Raw genomic sequence first — 19,161 nt, 5'->3', positions numbered from 1 at the left:
CGTAATTCTGTGTCCTCTCATCGTAAAGAAAAAAATAAAAAAAAATTCCAGCCACCCCTTCCCCAGCTCTACATTTCACCAAATACGAATTCTTATTTGATATCACATTTCACCAAATAAAAATTCTTATTTAATACAATAAAAAATAATCTAAATCAACAAATATACCTAATTAGTATCAATGTATATAAATATATTTTTAAATATGTTTTAGGCAAAATAGACTTACCGCTTTCGTCGTTTACGAACAAAAAAAAAATCTAGCCTCCCCCGAGTCCCCTCCCAACTCAACACTTCACCAAAATCATATTCTTATATAATTTATTTGATATCGCGGTAAAATGTAAATACAACAAATCTAAATCAACGAATATACCTAACTAGCATTATAAGTAAATTTTTAGATATATTTCACGTTTTTATAACGGTCTTAAAAAGATTTACTATTAGTTACGAAAAAAAAAACATAATAAAAAAAAAGTCATCATTCATTCATTCATTCCTTCAATTCATTCATTAAATTAATAATCCAAATTACTCTGACTACCCTTTTCTCTCTCATCCCTTTTTTTCATTTCCTTCTAAAATTCCTTTCATTTTCTCATTTTTTCATAAAACAAACACCAAAAAAAAGAATATCTTTTCTTACCCCATCCTACATTCATGACGGTTTGTTCATTTCCCAGAATTTTGATTCTTTTTTTATTTCTTATTTTTTGTGTAATTTTAGTTGGATTATTGATTTATTTGGTTGATTTTATTGTTACCCTTTTGTTATTTCTTTAGATTTCATCTTAGTTTTGTTTAATTGGGTTTGATTTGATTGTTTAATTGGTTTTTATTGGTAATTATTGTGTTTTAATCTTGCAATTATTGGTTTTTTGTGTTTTAGGATTGATTTGAATTATTCCCATTTTAATTTCTTGGTGAATTTTGATGGATTTTATCATGGTTTGAATGTTTGATGGATGTATTCATGTATTTGTTGTATAATATCTTGGTGTTGTGTGTTTGAACAATTATCTAGTCATTGATTCATGGTAGATTCTGAGTTATTCTCGTCTCAATCATTTGTTTACCTTTTTTATCGTCTATGAGGGGTAAGGTAAACAAATGATTGAGACGGAGGGAATATTTGGTTGGTTGATTTTATTTGTAGCTATTGTGAGGGATTTGGATTGGTCATTTATGGTAGTTTTGTGGTTTGGTGTAATTGTGGTATTTTAAATTGGTAGGCGTATCTATAATTATGTCGAATTTAGTTCTCTTTTAGAAGTTTTTAGCTTCTGTTTTGGATGACGAGGGAAAAGCAACTGCTAGGTTTTCAGTAGGTAATCATCGAGGATACGTGATGGTTTGCAAACCACGCTTACCAAGTCAAAGTTTATAGCTTTTTTGTTTGTAGACATGATTGTTGAAGACGAATACTGGGTTGATCCAATATTGACTAGAATTTGTGACCTTTTGTGTATGTTTATGCTCGGTCTTGGTTAGGAAATTGTGTTGCAAGAGTTTAGGGATTTTTGTTTGTTTGTGAAGAGTCGCCATATGAAAATGGTGAATCTATTCATGCCTGATGGATATTGAGGAAGCAGTCATGGCAAAGGTGGATGTAGCGTGGTGTTTTTCTGAGGTGACGGATGTTGAACTGTGGAACCTTGTTAAGTGGGGTTGGGTATTTATACACAGACAATAGTAGTTGGTGGCCTAGTGGTTATCGATGGTTAAGTTGGAAAGTGACAAAGTGTTAGGGGCAGCAGAACCGTGGGTGAGTGGAATGGGTGACATGTTTTAACGTATGAGGCAGGGGTCCTTTTTCCCTCTTCTTGACTGATGAACGTGAGGGGTTTCGGGGAATGGGAATGAAAATAATTTGAGCCACATATAGGAAGGGAATCAGCTGCCATGAATCCCCTTTTTTACAGATTACTCCTGCACAAACAGCCCCTTACTGTATCATACATTCATACACGTCTAAATCTTATAATCTACTTGTAACAGGCTATTAGATACTAATATTTATTCTTGCTGCCTCACCTTATTGACAGTTGTGTCTATTGAAATATTGAAGTTCTTTTTGTAGATACAGCCTTGGTATCTTTTTGCTCTGATTGAAAGTCATTTGGAAGATTTTTTTTCCCTTTTTCTTATGATGTTTGTATGTCACTCTTTTTGCAATTCCATTTTTAGATTAACGAGGACGTAATTTTGTGTCTGTAGAAGTATTTGTTGTGATTGTGATTGTGCTATTTAAGCTGTGTTCAAATGTGTGTTTGTTAAGCTATGTTTCCGTTTATGTCCATGTGAACTCTTTATTAGTCTGTGTCCGTGAAAACTATCAAAAGAAGCTGTCTAATGTAAATATGAATATCTAGTTACTAGATTTCCTATCTATGTTTTAGCTCTCCAAATTTTGATACTTAGCAACGCCGCTGTGGGCGGAGAACCTTTCTCATTGATTTTTTACTTGTATGAGTTGTATCGCCATCTATGTTACTCCGAATTTTCTAATATCCTCGTATCTGAGAGTCGACACTAGACATAGATATGACATTTGGACATCTCGTTTAAGTCAAAATATGCGTATTTTTCATAGAAATAACCGAGTCTGACACTTAGGCACATACTTGTATCGGATACTTCTAAACGAGTCACGTTAACATAGGTCAGTAGGTCACCATGGTGGAAAAAAAACTAGCTTATTTTTAGATATAATTATATGTGCAAGTGCAACATCATTTTACAATGGCTCTAAATATCGAGTGGGAGGAAGAGGTGTATGTGCATGGTTAAAATTGTTTATCTTTTATACATAATGTGGTGAAAGGTATCTGGTCATAACTAATTACGTCATGCTCTACAAAATTATCTTATGGTTGCTTAGTAAACTTGTAGTTTGATTTCAATCGCTATGTACGTCATGCTCTAGTAAATTATGTTATGTTGCTCAGTCGAGTCGGACCCTGATACAGTGATACCTCTTGATGCTCTTGTTACAGGACAAGGGAAGGCCATTGCCCAAGTTTGGTGAGTGGGATGTCAATGATCCTTCTTCAGCAGAGGGATTCACCGTGATTTTTAATAAAGCCAGGGATGAAAAGAAAACAGGAGGAAAACCCGATTCCCCTGGAAATAGCCAGCCTTCTACTAAGCCTGGAATGGATCCCACCAAGTCTCAGCCTGTAAGTCGTTTTCATCTCTAACCCAATAACCCTTTAATTACGTTTTGGTTAAATGTTATCACGCGCTAATGAACTTTGTTCGTTTCACTTTAAATTACGCTTTGTTTTCTGCCTTCTGCATTTTTAGAAGTTTTGTCAGTCAATAGCATTCCACAGAGGCTATCTTAACGATCTTGGTATTTTGTTACTAGTCGTATTTTTGAAGATACTGATGGTAAGGCGTGATGATCTTGCAGAAAAAATGGTTATGTTGTGTACAAGCCCCAGATGTTCAATCTTGATGAGACGTTTCTTGTAAGAACGGATCGTAGGGAGCCCCCACCCCGACACATTCCACTCCTGAAAAAAAGATGTGAGAAGTTGTGATAATCGTGTTCCTGGAACAACATTATTTTTTTTTTTTGGTTTCTGTCGTGTTGGAATGAGTAGGTGTGGGCAAAGAAATATGAAATGAACAAGTTATATTGTATTTATATGTAATGAATTGTGTGGGTCATTATTAAAAACAAGTCTATTTCTTCTTCTTCTTCCATTTCTTGTGCTTTCGAGTTGTAAAGCTTCTCGTTTTGTGATATATACTTTTGGCGTTTGTAATGAATTGTCCGTCTGTCTTGTTTTGGTACGTCTTGCGTGTTTTTTCATTCATAGAAGATGGACCATTTACGATGAGATCAACTTATCAACCTATCATCGACTTGCAAACTATCACGATCGTTGTGTGATGAATGGTCTCCTCAATGTTCAGGGTTGGTGACTTGCAAAAGAAACGAAAACGATGGCGTAAAAGTTGATGTGAATGGAAAAGGAAGTTTGGGTAGTTTGTGTAACTCGAGAAAAGGTTGACGTAACTTGATATTGAACAGAAACGAAAGTTTCGCAGATCTCTAAAAAATACTCCGTATTATTTTGAAGTGATGGATTGCTAATGTTAAAACTTAAAAGTACTTGAGACAAAATTATTGCTCACCTAATCCTATAGCCGTAAAATGAGGGGTTCGATTCTGTCCATTGTAATAGAGCAATCGGTTTGGTCAGTTGTTTACTTCTTTTGTGAGAGCACTCGCAGCGAGGAAATTATGTCCAACAAATTTAATAACGACGAACTAGTAATGTCATATACAAAACTCAAGAAAATTTTAACTACGAATTTTGAAATTTCATTTTCCTGTGGGAATGAACGCAGTTAATGTATTATACAACTGGTTGTATATACTAGTACAACTTAGTAGTTGAGCTTTGTTATAAAGTTATCGAGCTCTAACAAAATTATCGAGCTATGATACAAAGTTATTGAGCTTAACAGAATAATTATTAAGCTCAACAACTAGGTGTAAGAGCTCAACAACTTACGGGGCGGTTGTACAATGCCACTATACAACTGGTTGTAGGATAATATTTGTGGAATGAACGACCCTCTCCACCCTGTTACATACCCAATTGTGAATCATTTATAATGCTGTCGAACGACCCTCGAGCAGAGGCAATTCTAGGATTTGATCATAGGGGTGTAAAAGTTCTACGATAATTTCGCGATGGATACTAAAATTTAAACACAAAAGGGTCACGAGGCTAAAATAAAATACTAAATTTAATTTAAATAAAATTAATGAAACTAACAAAAAGACAATAAAAACAATAGAACGAATTCTGGAAATGAAGGATTAAAACTAAATGAGATAAAAGTGCAAAAAATAACAATCACAGGGATCAAACTCAGAACATAACCGATACTGTATCCGACTGCTACACCGCTAAATATTTGATGATTCTAATTGAAATTAACTTGTAAATATTTTAGAACAAACGGGTTGCAGATGAATCCCATGCACAGTGCACCCCCTTCAAAATCGCCCTTGCCCTCGAGCAGAGAGAAATAAAGGGAATACAACGTTGTTAAAACTTAAAACTCACGAAGGAGAGCATAACGGTCCAATGATCCTACCCTGCTTGAAGACTATATCGGATACACTCATACGCACACACAAAACAAAAAAAATTGCTTTTACACAATCTTTGCAAATATTAGCTGATAAGTCATGAAAAATAGAACTTATGACCTGGATTCAAATCTACTTCAAAATATTCCTAATTTTTGTAAAAGACTTTTTTATAACAAAAGTATACAATTATTGTATCTTAATTTTAGATACGAGTACATTGCATAAGCTAATAGTACTCGTACTCGTATCCTTTTTGCTATTTTCTTTCTCCATGCTACAAAAGAAAACTGTCAGAAATTGAGTTCTATGTTGGAATTATATTGCTCTTTTTCTGGTCAACGGATCAACTATTCTAAATTTGCTGTGACCTTTAGTCCTAATTGTACACTACGTACAACCACTGAGTGTCTTAAAATCCTTAATATTACAACTGCTGCTGCGATGGGACTTTATCTGGGTTTGCCCACTGAATTTGGTACTAGTAAGAAAGAAGTTTTTGCCCTAATTCTTGACAAAGTGTCTAGACGTATTCATAGTTGGAATAATGTTTTCTTATCCACTGCTGGTAGATTGACCTTGATTTGTTCGGTTTTATCTTCATTATCCATTTACTCTCTATCTGCATTTCGAATGCCGGTAAGTGTGACCTCGAAGATTGACTCTTTGATTTCGCAATTCTGGTGGGGTGGCTGCAAAACAACAAGGGGAATTCATTGGAGTAGCAGGTTATTTCTTCATTCTTCCAAAGTGGATGGTGGGCTAGGCATCCGTCATATAGGCTGTTTCAATCAAAGTTTATTAGCTAAACTTGGGTGGAAAATTCTCACTGATCCTGAAAGTTTACTTAGCCGTGTTGTGGGTAATAAGTATAACATATCAATAGAAGCTTTCATGGGTTCTGCTTTCTCTATGCCGGGGTCTCTTTCATGGGGTGGTGGGGTGTTAAGTGGGGTCTTGAATTACTTAAGGATAACTTATTATGGCAAGTTGGGTTTCCGTCTTCGTTGGATATATGGAGGGATAAATGGATACATGGTGCGTCCTTAGCACAAATGCTCTCTTTATCTGACTTGAACCTTCAGCATAAACCGCATCTATCGGTTGCTCTTTTACAGACTTCTTCTGGGGATTGGAATCAGATGGCAGTTCATAATATTTGTGGTTTGGAGGTTATGCCCTTTGTTTTCTCAACACCTATACTGTTGGTTGATGAATCAGACTCTGTTTTTTGGAATTTCACAAAATGTGGCACACTAGTAAGAGTGGGTATGCATTGGCTTTTTCAAAACTATGGACTGATAAGGCCACCATAAAGGATAAATCTCGTATGGATTCATCGTCTATGGCTTTCTGTGGCAGAGTTTTATGGCATCTTCCTGTCCATAATAAATGGAAACTGTTTTTATGGAAGATTATGTCCAATTCCCTTCCATGTGGAGATGAGGCAAGGAAAAGAGATCTTCCGTGGGACTATTCTTGTGTATTGTGTTCGTCTCAGCCTGGACCCATAGAAACATTGGCACACCTTTTTCGTGATTGTCCTTATGTTTCGCGTATTTGGAGTGCATCTACTATGGGGATTCGAGCTCATATTGGACATACTGTTTCGATTCAACAGTGGATTATTAATTGTCTTAATTTGCTTTGAAAAACTCATAATCCAGTTCCATCTATCTCTGCCTTTATCAGTACCCTCTGGCATATTTGGGGTTTGCGGAATAACTTCATTTTTCAGGGGAGTCCACTGGATTATTATTCCCTTTTTCGACTAATATCGATGGATGCTCATCGTAATACTGCTGCACAAAGTGAGAAGTACAATGCAAAGTCTACCATAGGTCTTCTGGATATAGAGGATGGAGAAGATGCATTCTTTATCCGAAATCATTTTCCTCTTTGCCTGGTTAGACCAAAAATTTGCTCTGATCATGTTCGTATCAAGTGTGATGCAGCGTGGAAATCGAATTTGGAGGCTTCTGCTGGATGGCTTTTTCAAGATAACTCTGGCTTCATGTTTCATACTGGTCGTGCTACTTTTTGGGCAAAGTCTGCTTTTCATGCTGAGGCGATGATTCTTAAATTCGCCTGTCTTGATGCTATTAATCATGGTTTTCGACATATTGATGCAACCTCGGACTGCTTAAACCTGGTCTTCCAGATTAATGGTTGTGGAGATCTCAACCATGATGCGGCACCTATCTTACGATCTGTTATTTCCTTAATATCGTCTTGTCATTGTTTTTCTCTTAGTCACTGTCCGCGAAACCTTAATAGGATTGCCCATGCTATAGCTAAATCTATAGCCTAAGGAATCTTTTTCTATCTGACAAAAAAAAAAAAAAATTAGATACGAGTAATTTATTTCGGAAAATTCACGCAGTACTCTTGAGGTTTGACATTTTTCACAAAATATCTAATTTTTTTATTGAAAAACTTTAAAAGGTCATAAATCGTACTTACGAGCTCAGAAATTACGTATTTTTTTATTTTTTTTTTCAAATCGCTCATTTCGACACCTACAATTTTAAAGGAAAAACTAGTTTTGTGACCCGTGAAATTCACGGGATGTTTTGTTTTGAGTGTGATGTTTGTAGTGTTTTTAGTAATTGAAATTTTATAAAATATCAAAACATATAGAAGCTCACCTTATGAATAAGTCATCACTGATTGCGCACTAAGATTATGGGCGTTTACATGTTAAAATAAAGATCAAAGTCAATAAATTAAATAAGCAAAAGCAGGTGAATTTGCTATTTTTTCGAAGGTAAAATGATGAAAAAAAACAAACAAATACAAAAATAAAATATACATTTGAAAAAAAAAAACTATCAGTCATTCACGTTGAAGTCGTCAATCTTGTAGTTAGTCTCCAATATATAGTTATTTAAGCTATTCTAGTATTTTACTTCTTCATATAGTCTTCTTTTTCCCACGAATCGACCCTATAATTAAAAAAAGTAACTCAGTAATTAGTCTGAATTAGCCAACAAAATAGTGAAATTTGTTTTATGCAATATTATCGTTGTTAACTTAAGTTTCCTCTTAAATAGTGAAAGAAAAAGGGAATGAGAATAAAGTTGTAGAGATGTAAGTATATTACCTTTGAATATCTCAACACCAAAAATCTTGATAGCCCCTAAATGAGAACAAAACAAACACAAACGATGAAATTGAGAATGTGATAAACATTTCATAACCCAATGGAACTTACATAAAAAGTAAATAAATTAGTTAATAATTTTAAAACCTGAATACACTTGTCTTGATATTAATAGAATGATAGGAAAGTTTAGTGATACATTTATTTCTACTGACGATAGAGAGAAGAAAAATTTTGGCTTATTATTTTTATCTTCCATAAAAAATATATAAAGAATTGAGGATGCATTTTATGACTTTTGAGCATCCTTTTTTCATTATTATCAAAATTAATATAGGTATAAATATGAATCAAGATTCATGACTTTTGAGCATCATTTTTTCATTATTATGAAATTTAATATAAACATTAATAAGGAATAAAGAGAAATGGAATGTATAAGTTTTGCTTTATTATTATTATTATTATTATTTTTTTTTTTTTTTTTTTTTTTTTTTTTTTTTTTTTTTTTTGCAAGAAAGGTATTTTCTCATATATTCCAAACAAGGGAGTACATAAGATTTCTTACAAGAGTATATCCCCTAAACTATACAATTACCAAAAAAATGTATTAGAATTATAGAGCCTCTATGATGTCTTCATGTAGGATTTGGTGTGATTTGGTAAGGAGGATAAGATCAACACAATGTTGAATCTCCTTGATGAGAAGTGGGGCAGGACGTTCATAACCTTCAAAAATTCTTCTATTTCTTTCATGCCATAGACTGTAAACAGCTGAGGCTAAGCAACAAATGATCTTCTTATTCCTCCAATGCTTACGAGGAGAACGGTTAAGAGACCACAAGAGCAGACTGCGTAGTTGCAGGTTCTGAACATGAAGACCCATCCCAGTAAACAGACCACGCAGAACCTGTTTAGAGTAGCAACAAAGGGAAAAAGATATGACGAGAACTTTCACTGAGCTTACATAAGAAGCATCTATTAGGCAGACAAATACCCCGAGCACTGATAAGATCCAAAGTAGCAAGCTTTCTCTGAACTGCAAGCATAAGGATAATTCTGTGTCTGGGCAAGAGGGAATTGTCCAGCAAAGGTTTGAAGTAATTTTGAGTCTGGTAATGCTGTCTGATAAGATTGTAAGCCTTGAGTAGAGAGAATTTACCCTTGACAACACAACTGTGCAGAGAGGATTTAGCTTGTTGCAGGGTACCAGAAAGAGTGACAAAAGCATCTTTGGTAAGAATGACACCCCTTAGGCTGTCAGAGAAATAGTCATGGATGGAGAGATCCCAGATGGAGATATCATCTAGGTAGTAATTAGTGACCCATTCCACCCAGATAGAGCCATGTCTAAGATCCAAAAGCCATAACCATTTGAGCATACATGCCCGATTCCAAGTAGAGAGGTCATGACTGAAACCCACCTTCAAGCCAAGGAGCACAAATACTTTTCCAGCTCTTGAACACCATTTTTCTACCACCCTTATATCCCCAGAAGAATTGCTTACAAAGGGAGGATATGAGGTTGCAAATGGACTTGGGCAAAAGAAGGCTACCACACTAGAAGTTGCCAATACCAAAAACAATGGAATTCAGGACCTGTAGCTTACCAGCATAAGAGAGTAAGTTGGTGGTACATCTATGAAGATTCTGAATTTTTTGAATCAGAGGGGCAAACATAGGAGTAGTGAGCCTGGAAGGGTGAATATGGAGACCAAGGTATCTAAAAGGGAAGGCACCCTCAGTAAGACCAATGGCATCCAGGATTTGCTGCTTGATATCAGGATCCACACCCCCAAAGTATGTTTCAGATTTATCAAAATTAATTCTAAGGCCGGACCAGAGAAGAGTTGAAGTACCTCGGCAGCTTTTCTCGGGACGAAGGGACATCACCCCTAGTGAAAATCATGAGGTCATCAGCAAAGATCAAGTGTGTGAGACCCAACTTAGCACATTTAGGGTGGAAAGAGACATTAGGGTCCCTACACATGACCCTGAGAACACGTGAGAGGATTTCCATGCATAGCACAAAGAGTAAAGGGGAAAGAGGGTCACCCTGTCTAACCCCACTTTTCCCTTTGAAAAAACCATGGTGAGAACCATTTACTTTAAGAGTATACCAGGGGCCAGTAACACATCCCATAATCCATTTAATGAAAGGAGGGGGGAAGTTAAGAGCACCAAGCATATCCTGAATAAAGGGCCACTGAATGGAGTCAAAAGCTTTACTAATATCCACCTTAAGTAAACATCTTGGAGTAAGGAATTTTCTGGAATACCCTTTAATGAGACTCTGAGTGAGCATGACATTACCATGAAGGCTTCTACCAGAGATGAAGGCAGCCTGTTCTTTACCTACAAGCTTGTCCATGACTCCTTGAAGCCTCACAGTCAAGACTTTACTGATGGTTTTATAAATGATGGAGCAACAGGAGATGGGTCGAAAGTCCTTGACACTAGAAACAATCCTCTTTTTAGGAATAAGGGTTATGAGAGAGATATTAGCTTGTTTAGGCATGAAGCTGGTCTTGAAATAATCCGAAATGACCAAACAAAAATCATCGAATGATATCCCAGTGACTTTGAAAAAAACCTCAAGAGAAGCCATCAATACCAGGACTCTTGGAAGAGTGAATAGAAAAAAGAGCAGATCGTATCTCGATCCTAGAGATGGGAGCAATGAGAGCGGCTGATCCAGTCGATAAGCACCGACCATTAGGTATAAAACAAGGATCAATAGGGTGAACAGCAGAAGAAGAACCCAAAAGTCGTTGATAATAATCAACAAAAGCTTCCCAACATCATGTAAGCCATCGTGTAAGGAGCCATGATCGTCTGAATTTCCCCAATATATTGGCTCTTTGCTCTCCTTAATTTTTGCAAAGAAAAACTTAGAGCAAGAATCATTATGCTCAATATCATGAACTTTAGCTTTTTGAATAAGAATTTTTGTTCCAGCCTCCTTGAGAGCCCAAAATTCCTGAGAGGAAATCTTCTCCTTAAGAATAAGGTCTTGAAAGAGGAGATTGCTTTGCAAGTCAAGGAAACATTGGTTAAGCTCACTGTTTCGGTTTGACTGCACCGATGTTAGAAAAATGAGCTAGATGCAGAGCGACATAGGACTTCTTTGTGTTCTTAAGCTTTGCCATAAGCCTATGCATAGAATTACCCACTCGGTGAAATTTGCCAAGCCTCGGAACCTTGGATAAGAACTCAGGATGATCAATCCAACAGTTAAGGAACTTAAACTGTTTCTTAGGGAGAGGATCATTAGAGAAGGAAAGAAGGGCGAGGCGTGATCGATCGAAATGCCGGAGGAAGAAACCGAGCGATAGTTTGAGTAAAAGAGATAAGCCAATCAAGATTAATCGGACCACTGTCTATTTTAGAGTAAACCCTGGTGTTGACCTCTTGTTTATTAAACCAGGTAAAATCAATACCTGATCCATGCATATCATCCAGACCACACTCAGATAAGCAGGAGTTAAAATTATTATTATTATTATTATTATTATTATTATTATTATTATTATTACTATTACTATTACTACTATTACTATTACTACTATTACTATTACTATTATTACTATTACTATTACTATTATTATTATTATTATTATTATTATTATTATTATTATTGTTATTATTATTATTATTATTATTATTATTATTATAATTTATTTTTTACAAGATCCACTTTACATGAGATTGATTTAAGATGTTGTCTTATTATGTAATTAAAATATGACATGTAAATGATGATAGTTAGTTTTTCTTGCCTTTTAATTAGATTTATATATTTTATATTTAGATTATTGAGTTATAGATTTTTCTCATTATTATGAAATTTAATATAGACCTAAATATGGAGCAAAGGAGAAATGGAATGTAAAAGATTTGGTTTATTATATTCTTATTTTTATTTTTTACAAAATCCACTTTGCATAAGAATGGTTTAGAAATTATCTTATGAAATTTAAAATATGACATTCAGATAATGGTAGATAGTTTGACTTACATTTTAATTATAGATTATAGTTTTATAAATTCAATTATTATTCCATGCATGTCATATTGTCAATATAATTAAATAATCAATAAAAATGAATAAGAATTAATGGGGTGTGAAAATGTCATGTGAAATGAAATTGAATGTTCTAAGCTGCCCTTTTAATTAGATAATATAGATTTCATGTAATGTTATTGATAATTAAGTATGTCATCTTTCTTCAATTTTAATACAAACACAAAAACAATAACTAAATAATATTCTTACTATCAAGAAAATTTAAAACATAATAAGGATAAAAAGCGAAAGAATTCATTTAATTATCTATGTATGTATACTTTACCTACCAACTTTTTGAATAAAAATGAAAATTAGGCTTGTTATTATAATAGTTACATAGGAAACTTTTTGTTATTAATTATTGATTAATTTCAACAATTTATTCGATGGAAGAGGAACGATTTTGTGAATTAGAAGTGAGATAAAAAGAAAATTATGATAACTACAAATTATAATGATGGTGAGAGAAACCAAAAACCATCCTATTAAATAAAAAAAATTAAAGGTTAAATGAATAAGTAGATTAATAACCAAATTTATGAGAGGAAAATAAAGAGTTTGTATTAATTTATTTTTTTGTGTTTGCAATTAATATTTTTAAAATTTTTTTGTACTTATAAGCATGTGACAGCTTTAAAGATAACTTTTTAATACATAATCTGGACTTTTATAATATTGTATAAATAAATAATCAAGTAATCAATATAGATGGATTAGTATTTACCAATAAAAAATTGACATGTGGATTAAAATTAAATGTTTTAAGTAGCGTTTTAATTATATTGTATATATAATTTGTTTTTGTTTTCAACTTCATTTATTCTTCTTCGTTTTTAATTTCATGTATTCGTTTTTTTTTTATTTCGAATACATATAATACCACTCCATATGAAATATCTTAAAATTATTAACTTATAGTTAATGCGTATTTTTTTTATTGTAGTTTTTTTTTAGTTAATAAAGTTTGAAGCTAATGGAATATGGGTGGATTTTTAAAGGAAATAAGTGAACTAAATTAATGCAATATAATAATAAATTGATAAGCCATGTCATATTAGTTTGCCAAGTCATCATTATTTGCAGACGCGCTTTTTTTTTCATCCCATGGCGTTATCTGTCGTGCTTTTTGCGCTAAATTTTTAATAATGTTATATAGATTTGTCGAGTTTGGAACATTTCGGATGACCAGTAATCCAGTATATAATCAAGTTATGCGCCCCCTAACTCTTGCTGCTTAGAAAATACAAGAGCAAAGACTGAGAATCACAGAGAATTACTATTGACAAGTGGTAAGTTGGGTTAGAATATGTGATTTTTCCAGAAAATTCGAAACCCCTCTTTTAATTTTGCATCATAAATGTCTAATTCTTACTTTTACAGCAAACTTTGAAGCAGATTGAACAATTTAGAGTTGACAAAATACACACAAAGAAATGGTGTTTGGGCAAGTAGTTATTGGACCTCCTGGTTCTGGTAAAACCACTTATTGCAATGGAATGTCCCAATTTCTAACCCTAATTGGAAGGTATACTTCTTAAGTTGTCATCTTTTCTTATAAATTGTATTTGGAAACCGTCTCTTTGTGTTGCTAACACAAGCCCAGACCCTGCAATTTGCGGGAACCATTGGGGCACTTGGGTAATGTTGTTGTTGTATTGGATAGAAACCCAGTTGTAGTTTGCTTAGTTTACATGTTTTAATTTTATGAAATGGGTTTAATCATTTTATTTCTAGCCCTAATTGGTGTTTTTGATTGTATCCCAATATTGGATTTGCTCATTTGTTTTAGTTTGTCGAATTCGAATTGTTTTTGGTGGTGTGTTTATGTGGGTGGCTTGGTTTACATGTAGAATTTTGGTTTGATGGTATGTTCAAGTGAACATTTGAAGGGGGAAAGTGGTAATCTGTTGCTGGAGATTTCGAATTGTCGACTATTCAACTTTTTGGCCTCTTGGGTAGTTAGTAGCTAGTTTGTATGCGGGCACTCGTGGGTTTGCTCAAGTTGTTATTATGATTAAACTATTTAAGTTGTGTAGCTGATTGGTTAGGATGGTAATTGGTGTTTTGAACCAAGGTCCCGGTTTTCTCATGTTATTCTCCGTCTCTTCTAAAAGTTCTGTTTGTCAAGTTTATGAAAGTTAGGAGCTTTGGTCAAATCTCTTCTTGATTTTCGTTGCTGGATTTCGGAATGTTGCTGCTGGGAACGAATATGTCCTTGTGTATTCGTCGTGAATCTTTAGTTTATTCAGCAGATCAATTGCTCTAAAAATTTCCACTGAAATCTATGTAAAAAGTCCACAAGGTCTAGAAGTGTGTATGATTATCTTTTGTGCTATATTATTCTGGTTATCTAAAAATACTACCGTGAGACTGATGGTAACCGTCAGTCTGAAAAATAAGTCTACAACAGAGATATTTGAGGCCGCTTTTGATGTTCAAAGGAGTACCATTTAGATTCTCTCATATATTAAGTGTTTCTCCTCCTGAAAGAGTTACCAATGGCTAATTGTCAATTGATATAGTAATGTTATAGAGTAATAGGGGTAATGAAGAAGTTGGGTGTAAATTCAACATGTCTTGGGATTCATCTTTCTCTTTTTCAAGTTATTTTACTTTGGCCTTGGAAGCATTCGATCCTTATAATGCCTGTAAATTACTTTGACTATTTGTCCGATTTCCTGACGGAGTTCGAAAAGATAAAAATAATTTATTGTTCAAATGCAGAAAGGTTGCTGTGATCAATTTGGACCCTGCAAATGATGCATTGCCGTATCCTTTAAATTGTACTGTGACTACTGTCAGCCTGCGTATGGTAATGTTTTTATCGGTTGCTGATAAAATAGTTGGTGGTCACATACTCACATTTGTATGGTTGTCCTTAAGATGAGGTGAAGATATGACTGCGCTATTAACATTGAGGAATTGGTCAAGCTTAGTGATGTGATGAATGAGCATTCACTTGGGCCTAATGGAGGTTAGTTTTGTCGTATTTGATCAAATGTTAGAAACCTTCAATTTGATGCAAACCTATGAAAAATGGGAAAAAAATGAAAGGGGAAACACTTTAATAAAGTGAGGTCTAGTCATATTTGTGTAACACATCGAGTTAATAGGGAACGTTAAAATTTTTTGTAGGTCTTGTGTATTGTATGGATTATTTGGAGAAGAACATCGATTGGCTGGAGTCCAAGTTGAAGCCACTTATTAAAGGTTTTGTAACTTTGCTTTCATAATTGGTCTCAATCATTTTTTTCGAGTTTTGCTGCTTAGTCTTTGTTGGTAATAATATTGGTACTCAAAGTGGAGCTCACAATGCAAATTTTTTACTGTGCAGATCACTATCTACTTTTTGATTTTCCTGGTCAAGTTGAGCTATTTTTCCTGCATTCAAATGCCAAAAACGTTATAATGAAACTGATAAAGAAATTGAATCTCAGGGTAATATACTTGTCCTGTTATTTTTTCCGTGGAAATTTTTTTCCTCGTTATCTTGGTTGGTTTCCAAATTTTTTTACTCTTTACCTCTTATGCAGTTGACTGCTGTGCATTTAGTTGATGCCCATCTTTGCAGTGACCCAGGGAATTATGTTAGTGCATTGATACTATCATTGTCCACCATGCTTCATTTGGAGCTTCCTCATATAAACGTTTTCTCTAAGATTGACCTGATTGAAAGTTATGGAAAACTTGGTAATCAGTGGTTCCTCTCTCTATCAGTTACCATGATTATATGTATTAGCACCTCATATATACATACAAATACAATCATAACGTGAGTTCCTTTTATCTGTCTTTGCTGCAGCTTTTAACCTGGATTTCTACACTGATGCGCAAGATTTATCATATTTGCAACACTGCCTTGATCAAGATCCTCGCGCTGCCAAATACAGGTACCCTAATTTCCATTTTAATTGCAGTAACCAAAATATAATGGACTAAGGTTCTTGTGTACTTCAGTAGTAGTTCACCTTGTCAACAATACGTGAGTGGAGTTGTTAGCAATACATTTCCCTCTTCCAATAGCTAGACAATTTGTTTACTGGAAAACTTTAATGCATAGTCTAGAATTTCCAGAATCTTTCTTGGAATTTTTTTGAAAAACGTGTATCCACATACGTGTAGGAAGTAGAAGACACTTAATTATTTCTTGAAATCCATCCTTGTCCCCTCGAGTCATTAGTTTACTTGAAACTGTAACTGTTTTCTCAAATTGTAATCCAACATAAAGTTTTGGCTATCCAATTCTTTCCAATTAAACTATAGACGAATTTGTTGAGGAGTTTCGGGTAGGCTAGTAGACTTTGTGAATTGAACCTTGATACATCGCGCATTCTAGTAACAACTTGAGACGATGAGATGCTGTCAAAACAAAATTCTGTTCAACCACATCTGGGTAAGCTTAAATTACCCCTCTGAAAGTCTTGGTGGCATAAATCATAATTGACAAATCCGTGAAGACGATTCTATTGTCACAATGCCACGGAAAAAATGCAGTTTGATATAGCAGGATTTGAACATGGAAAGGATTATAACTTATCAGTTTGCTCTTATCTTGCCTCTTTTCTTTCTGCATGGAGTGGTTTTTGGTTAAAAAATTTCCTTCACTAGTAATCAACTTGTTTATGTGTTATCACCTGGTGATACTTTAGAGTGAAGGAAACGTATGAAAGATAGTGGAGGAAGGACGAGATAGTCATGCATCCTCCAGAAATGACATGACCTTACATATTTGTAAACCAGATCATTCTGTTTTCTATTTTTGCCTATCTTAGTCATGGAATCGACTTCAAATTGCTATCCGAATTAAAGCATTGAAAATTTGCAGACTAGTTTTGTTTCTGACAAATGTCAGTAGCTGCCATTATGTTAATATCTTCTGTGGTGTTCATGTCATGCTATCTGCTTTGTGGACAAAAGTTTATGGAGTTCATCTATTCCAACTTAATGCAGAAAACTTACCAAGGAGCTGTGTGAAGTCGTAGATGATTTTAGTCTTGTTAATTTTACAACGCTGGACATACAGGTATGTTGTTGTTCGTGTATGCTTATGGTTTTAGCTCTGTATTTTGCATAATTTTTGGAGTCGAGTTCTTACCTTAGCTTGCTACTTCAGGACAAGGAAAGTGTTGGAAACCTTGTGAAGGTGATCGATAAAACCAATGGATATATCTTTGCTGGCATAGAGACTAGTGCAGTGGAGTTTAGCAAAATTGCAGTTCGTCAAGTTGACTGGGACTATTACAGATATCCTTTTTTAGAAGCCTTTATGTTATATACTCCCTCTGTCCCGGTCATTTGTTGTCCTTTTCTATTTTAGGGTGTCTCAGTCATTTGTTGTCCTTTCTATTTTAAGAATGAACTTGATGAGTAATTTGATCATTCTCATTCAATTTATTCCACTTGTCATTTTGTTATTGGCCTTTGTCCTCTTTCCTTGGTCTTTTTGCCAAAACGAAAGGACAACAATTGAACGGGACGGAGGGAGTAATTGTGTGTTTGTGTACATGCTCATTTTATTAGTTCAAAAGAGTCGGGGCTTACATCGAAATAGGGTAATAATTTTGGGAGTAATAGAGCTCAAAATAAGATGAATATGGAGGAATGTGCTGGTAGTGCTGGGCAGAAATGAGGGAAGGTAATAGTTGTCCCATACAGGGGAAAGGGTGATAGCTACCTACCTCCTCCTAGGGTAATGCAATATCCCCGTATGGGAGTAATAGTTTCCCCATTACTCCGGTAACAATTTCCCCATCCCAAAGTAGTCTCATTAAATTGGCAAAAAAATTCATTAGGCTATGACTACTCCCTCCATTTTGCTGGTGCATTTTTGCTCTAGCTGGCTCTCGTCCTGAAATTGTAACGTTGCCTTGTTTAGTTCTGAAGCCGTTGACGTTGGCACTTATTAGATATGGATTTTATTAAAGATTCTAATGTTTTTGGCTTGCAAATAAGTGTCGAAATGTCGTGCCCATTTCAGAGTTTCACCGTCGCCTGTCTATAATCTGAGAGTCTATCAATCTTGCAACATTGATGACCAGCAGTTTTACGATTCTCTGTGCCAAGGCAACCACTACTGCAGTTTTGATGGCTAGTTTTGAACCCATGTCTTAAGTACCATTTGCTGGCTAATCTAACCGATATCTGCTTCCGTAATGGGGCTATTATAGTGTGCTTTCCTTGACAAAACATTCCACAGTTGCAGCAGTGCAAGAGAAGTACATGAAAGATGATGAAGCTGATAACGATCCCACCACATAGAAAAGTGACATGGCATATCAGCTTTCATACACATTTTGATTATACGCGGCAAAAATGGAGATTCATGTAGGAAAATTAGACGGCCTAGTTGAAGAGAGTTTCCTCCTATATTTATGTTGCTACTATCAATGAAATTTCTAGGCGGCATTTCCATATCTGTATATCAGTTCATGACTCGGACCTGTGTAATAACATCAGTTGTAATGATTGTGGGTGTGTGGAATTCTTGATGTTGAGGAGAGACAGATGAAGGATTTTGTGACACTCTTTTAATTCGAAATAGACGTTTTTTTTATCCAAGTTTTCCCAGTTTTTAGGTCGCAAATTGTCACAAGTTCTCTGTTTATTGTGTATGCTACTCTTTTCTCAACATAAGTACCAGTTGTACCATAAAAGAGAATGTTCCTCGTAAATGATACCTGGTAATCCGGTAGTATATCGTGCTTATACTCTTTTGCGGTTAGTTGATTTTCCCTTTTTGATGTTCTCATTTTTTCGTCACGCAAACTAAACAAGGTTACATATATGATACGGAGTATATACCAACCCATCCCTACACCATCTTAGATAGGGAGCTTTGAGAGATAAAATTGTAATTCGAGAGAGATTCAT

At 34.8% G+C, this 19,161-nt stretch overlaps 3 protein-coding genes across 4 annotated transcripts; all 3 read left to right on the top strand.

The window, feature by feature from the left end:
* The first annotated feature begins 498 nt into the window (after positions 1 to 498).
* On the top strand, positions 499 to 3,804 carry LOC141656933 (protein NOI4). The gene is made up of 3 exons (XM_074464023.1): positions 499 to 669; positions 3,000 to 3,182; positions 3,419 to 3,804. The coding sequence occupies exons 1-3, from the start codon at positions 664 to 666 to the stop codon at positions 3,461 to 3,463; spliced, it is 234 nt and encodes a 77-aa protein (XP_074320124.1). The 5' UTR covers positions 499 to 663; the 3' UTR covers positions 3,464 to 3,804.
* A 1,759-nt stretch (positions 3,805 to 5,563) lies between these two features.
* LOC141654940 (uncharacterized) lies at positions 5,564 to 6,633 on the top strand. Its single transcript, XM_074462048.1, has 3 exons — positions 5,564 to 6,157; positions 6,262 to 6,388; positions 6,482 to 6,633. The coding sequence occupies exons 1-3, from the start codon at positions 5,564 to 5,566 to the stop codon at positions 6,631 to 6,633; spliced, it is 873 nt and encodes a 290-aa protein (XP_074318149.1).
* A 6,857-nt stretch (positions 6,634 to 13,490) lies between these two features.
* On the top strand, positions 13,491 to 18,756 carry LOC141656932 (GPN-loop GTPase QQT1). 2 transcript variants are annotated; one of them, XM_074464022.1, is made up of 11 exons: positions 13,491 to 13,580; positions 13,672 to 13,816; positions 15,016 to 15,060; positions 15,186 to 15,265; positions 15,427 to 15,501; positions 15,626 to 15,729; positions 15,825 to 15,981; positions 16,094 to 16,181; positions 17,242 to 17,314; positions 17,405 to 17,536; positions 18,487 to 18,756. In XM_074464022.1, exons 2-11 carry the CDS (start codon positions 13,725 to 13,727, stop codon positions 18,547 to 18,549), a joined length of 909 nt encoding a protein of 302 aa, XP_074320123.1. In that variant the 5' UTR covers positions 13,491 to 13,580; positions 13,672 to 13,724; the 3' UTR covers positions 18,550 to 18,756. The 2 variants fall into 2 exon arrangements, with proteins under 2 accessions (XP_074320123.1, XP_074320122.1); XM_074464021.1 differs by lacking the exon at positions 18,487 to 18,756 and having other exon boundaries at positions 17,405 to 17,623.
* The last annotated feature ends 405 nt before the right edge of the window (positions 18,757 to 19,161 follow it).

This window comes from Silene latifolia, chromosome 5 (genome assembly GCF_048544455.1).
Source record: "Silene latifolia isolate original U9 population chromosome 5, ASM4854445v1, whole genome shotgun sequence".
Taxonomy (NCBI): Eukaryota; Viridiplantae; Streptophyta; class Magnoliopsida; order Caryophyllales; family Caryophyllaceae; genus Silene; species Silene latifolia.
This window is presented reverse-complemented; position numbering and strand designations above follow the sequence as displayed.

Bases quoted from the DNA above. Each gene is read 5' to 3' on its own strand.
- LOC141656933 (XM_074464023.1), top strand. The intron at 3,183-3,418 runs GTAAGTCGTTTT...ATGATCTTGCAG, and splicing joins ATCCCACCAAGTCTCAGCCT to AAAAAATGGTTATGTTGTGT.
- LOC141654940 (XM_074462048.1), top strand. From the start codon at position 5,564: ATGGGACTTTATCTGGGTTTGCCCACTGAATTTGGTACTAGTAAGAAA. The intron at 6,158-6,261 runs GTGCGTCCTTAG...GATTGGAATCAG, and splicing joins GAGGGATAAATGGATACATG to ATGGCAGTTCATAATATTTG. The intron at 6,389-6,481 runs GTATGCATTGGC...TTTCTGTGGCAG, and splicing joins TGGCACACTAGTAAGAGTGG to AGTTTTATGGCATCTTCCTG.
- LOC141656932 (XM_074464021.1), top strand. From the start codon at position 13,725: ATGGTGTTTGGGCAAGTAGTTATTGGACCTCCTGGTTCTGGTAAAACC. The intron at 15,266-15,426 runs GTTAGTTTTGTC...AATTTTTTGTAG, and splicing joins TTCACTTGGGCCTAATGGAG to GTCTTGTGTATTGTATGGAT. The intron at 15,502-15,625 runs GTTTTGTAACTT...TTTACTGTGCAG, and splicing joins GTTGAAGCCACTTATTAAAG to ATCACTATCTACTTTTTGAT.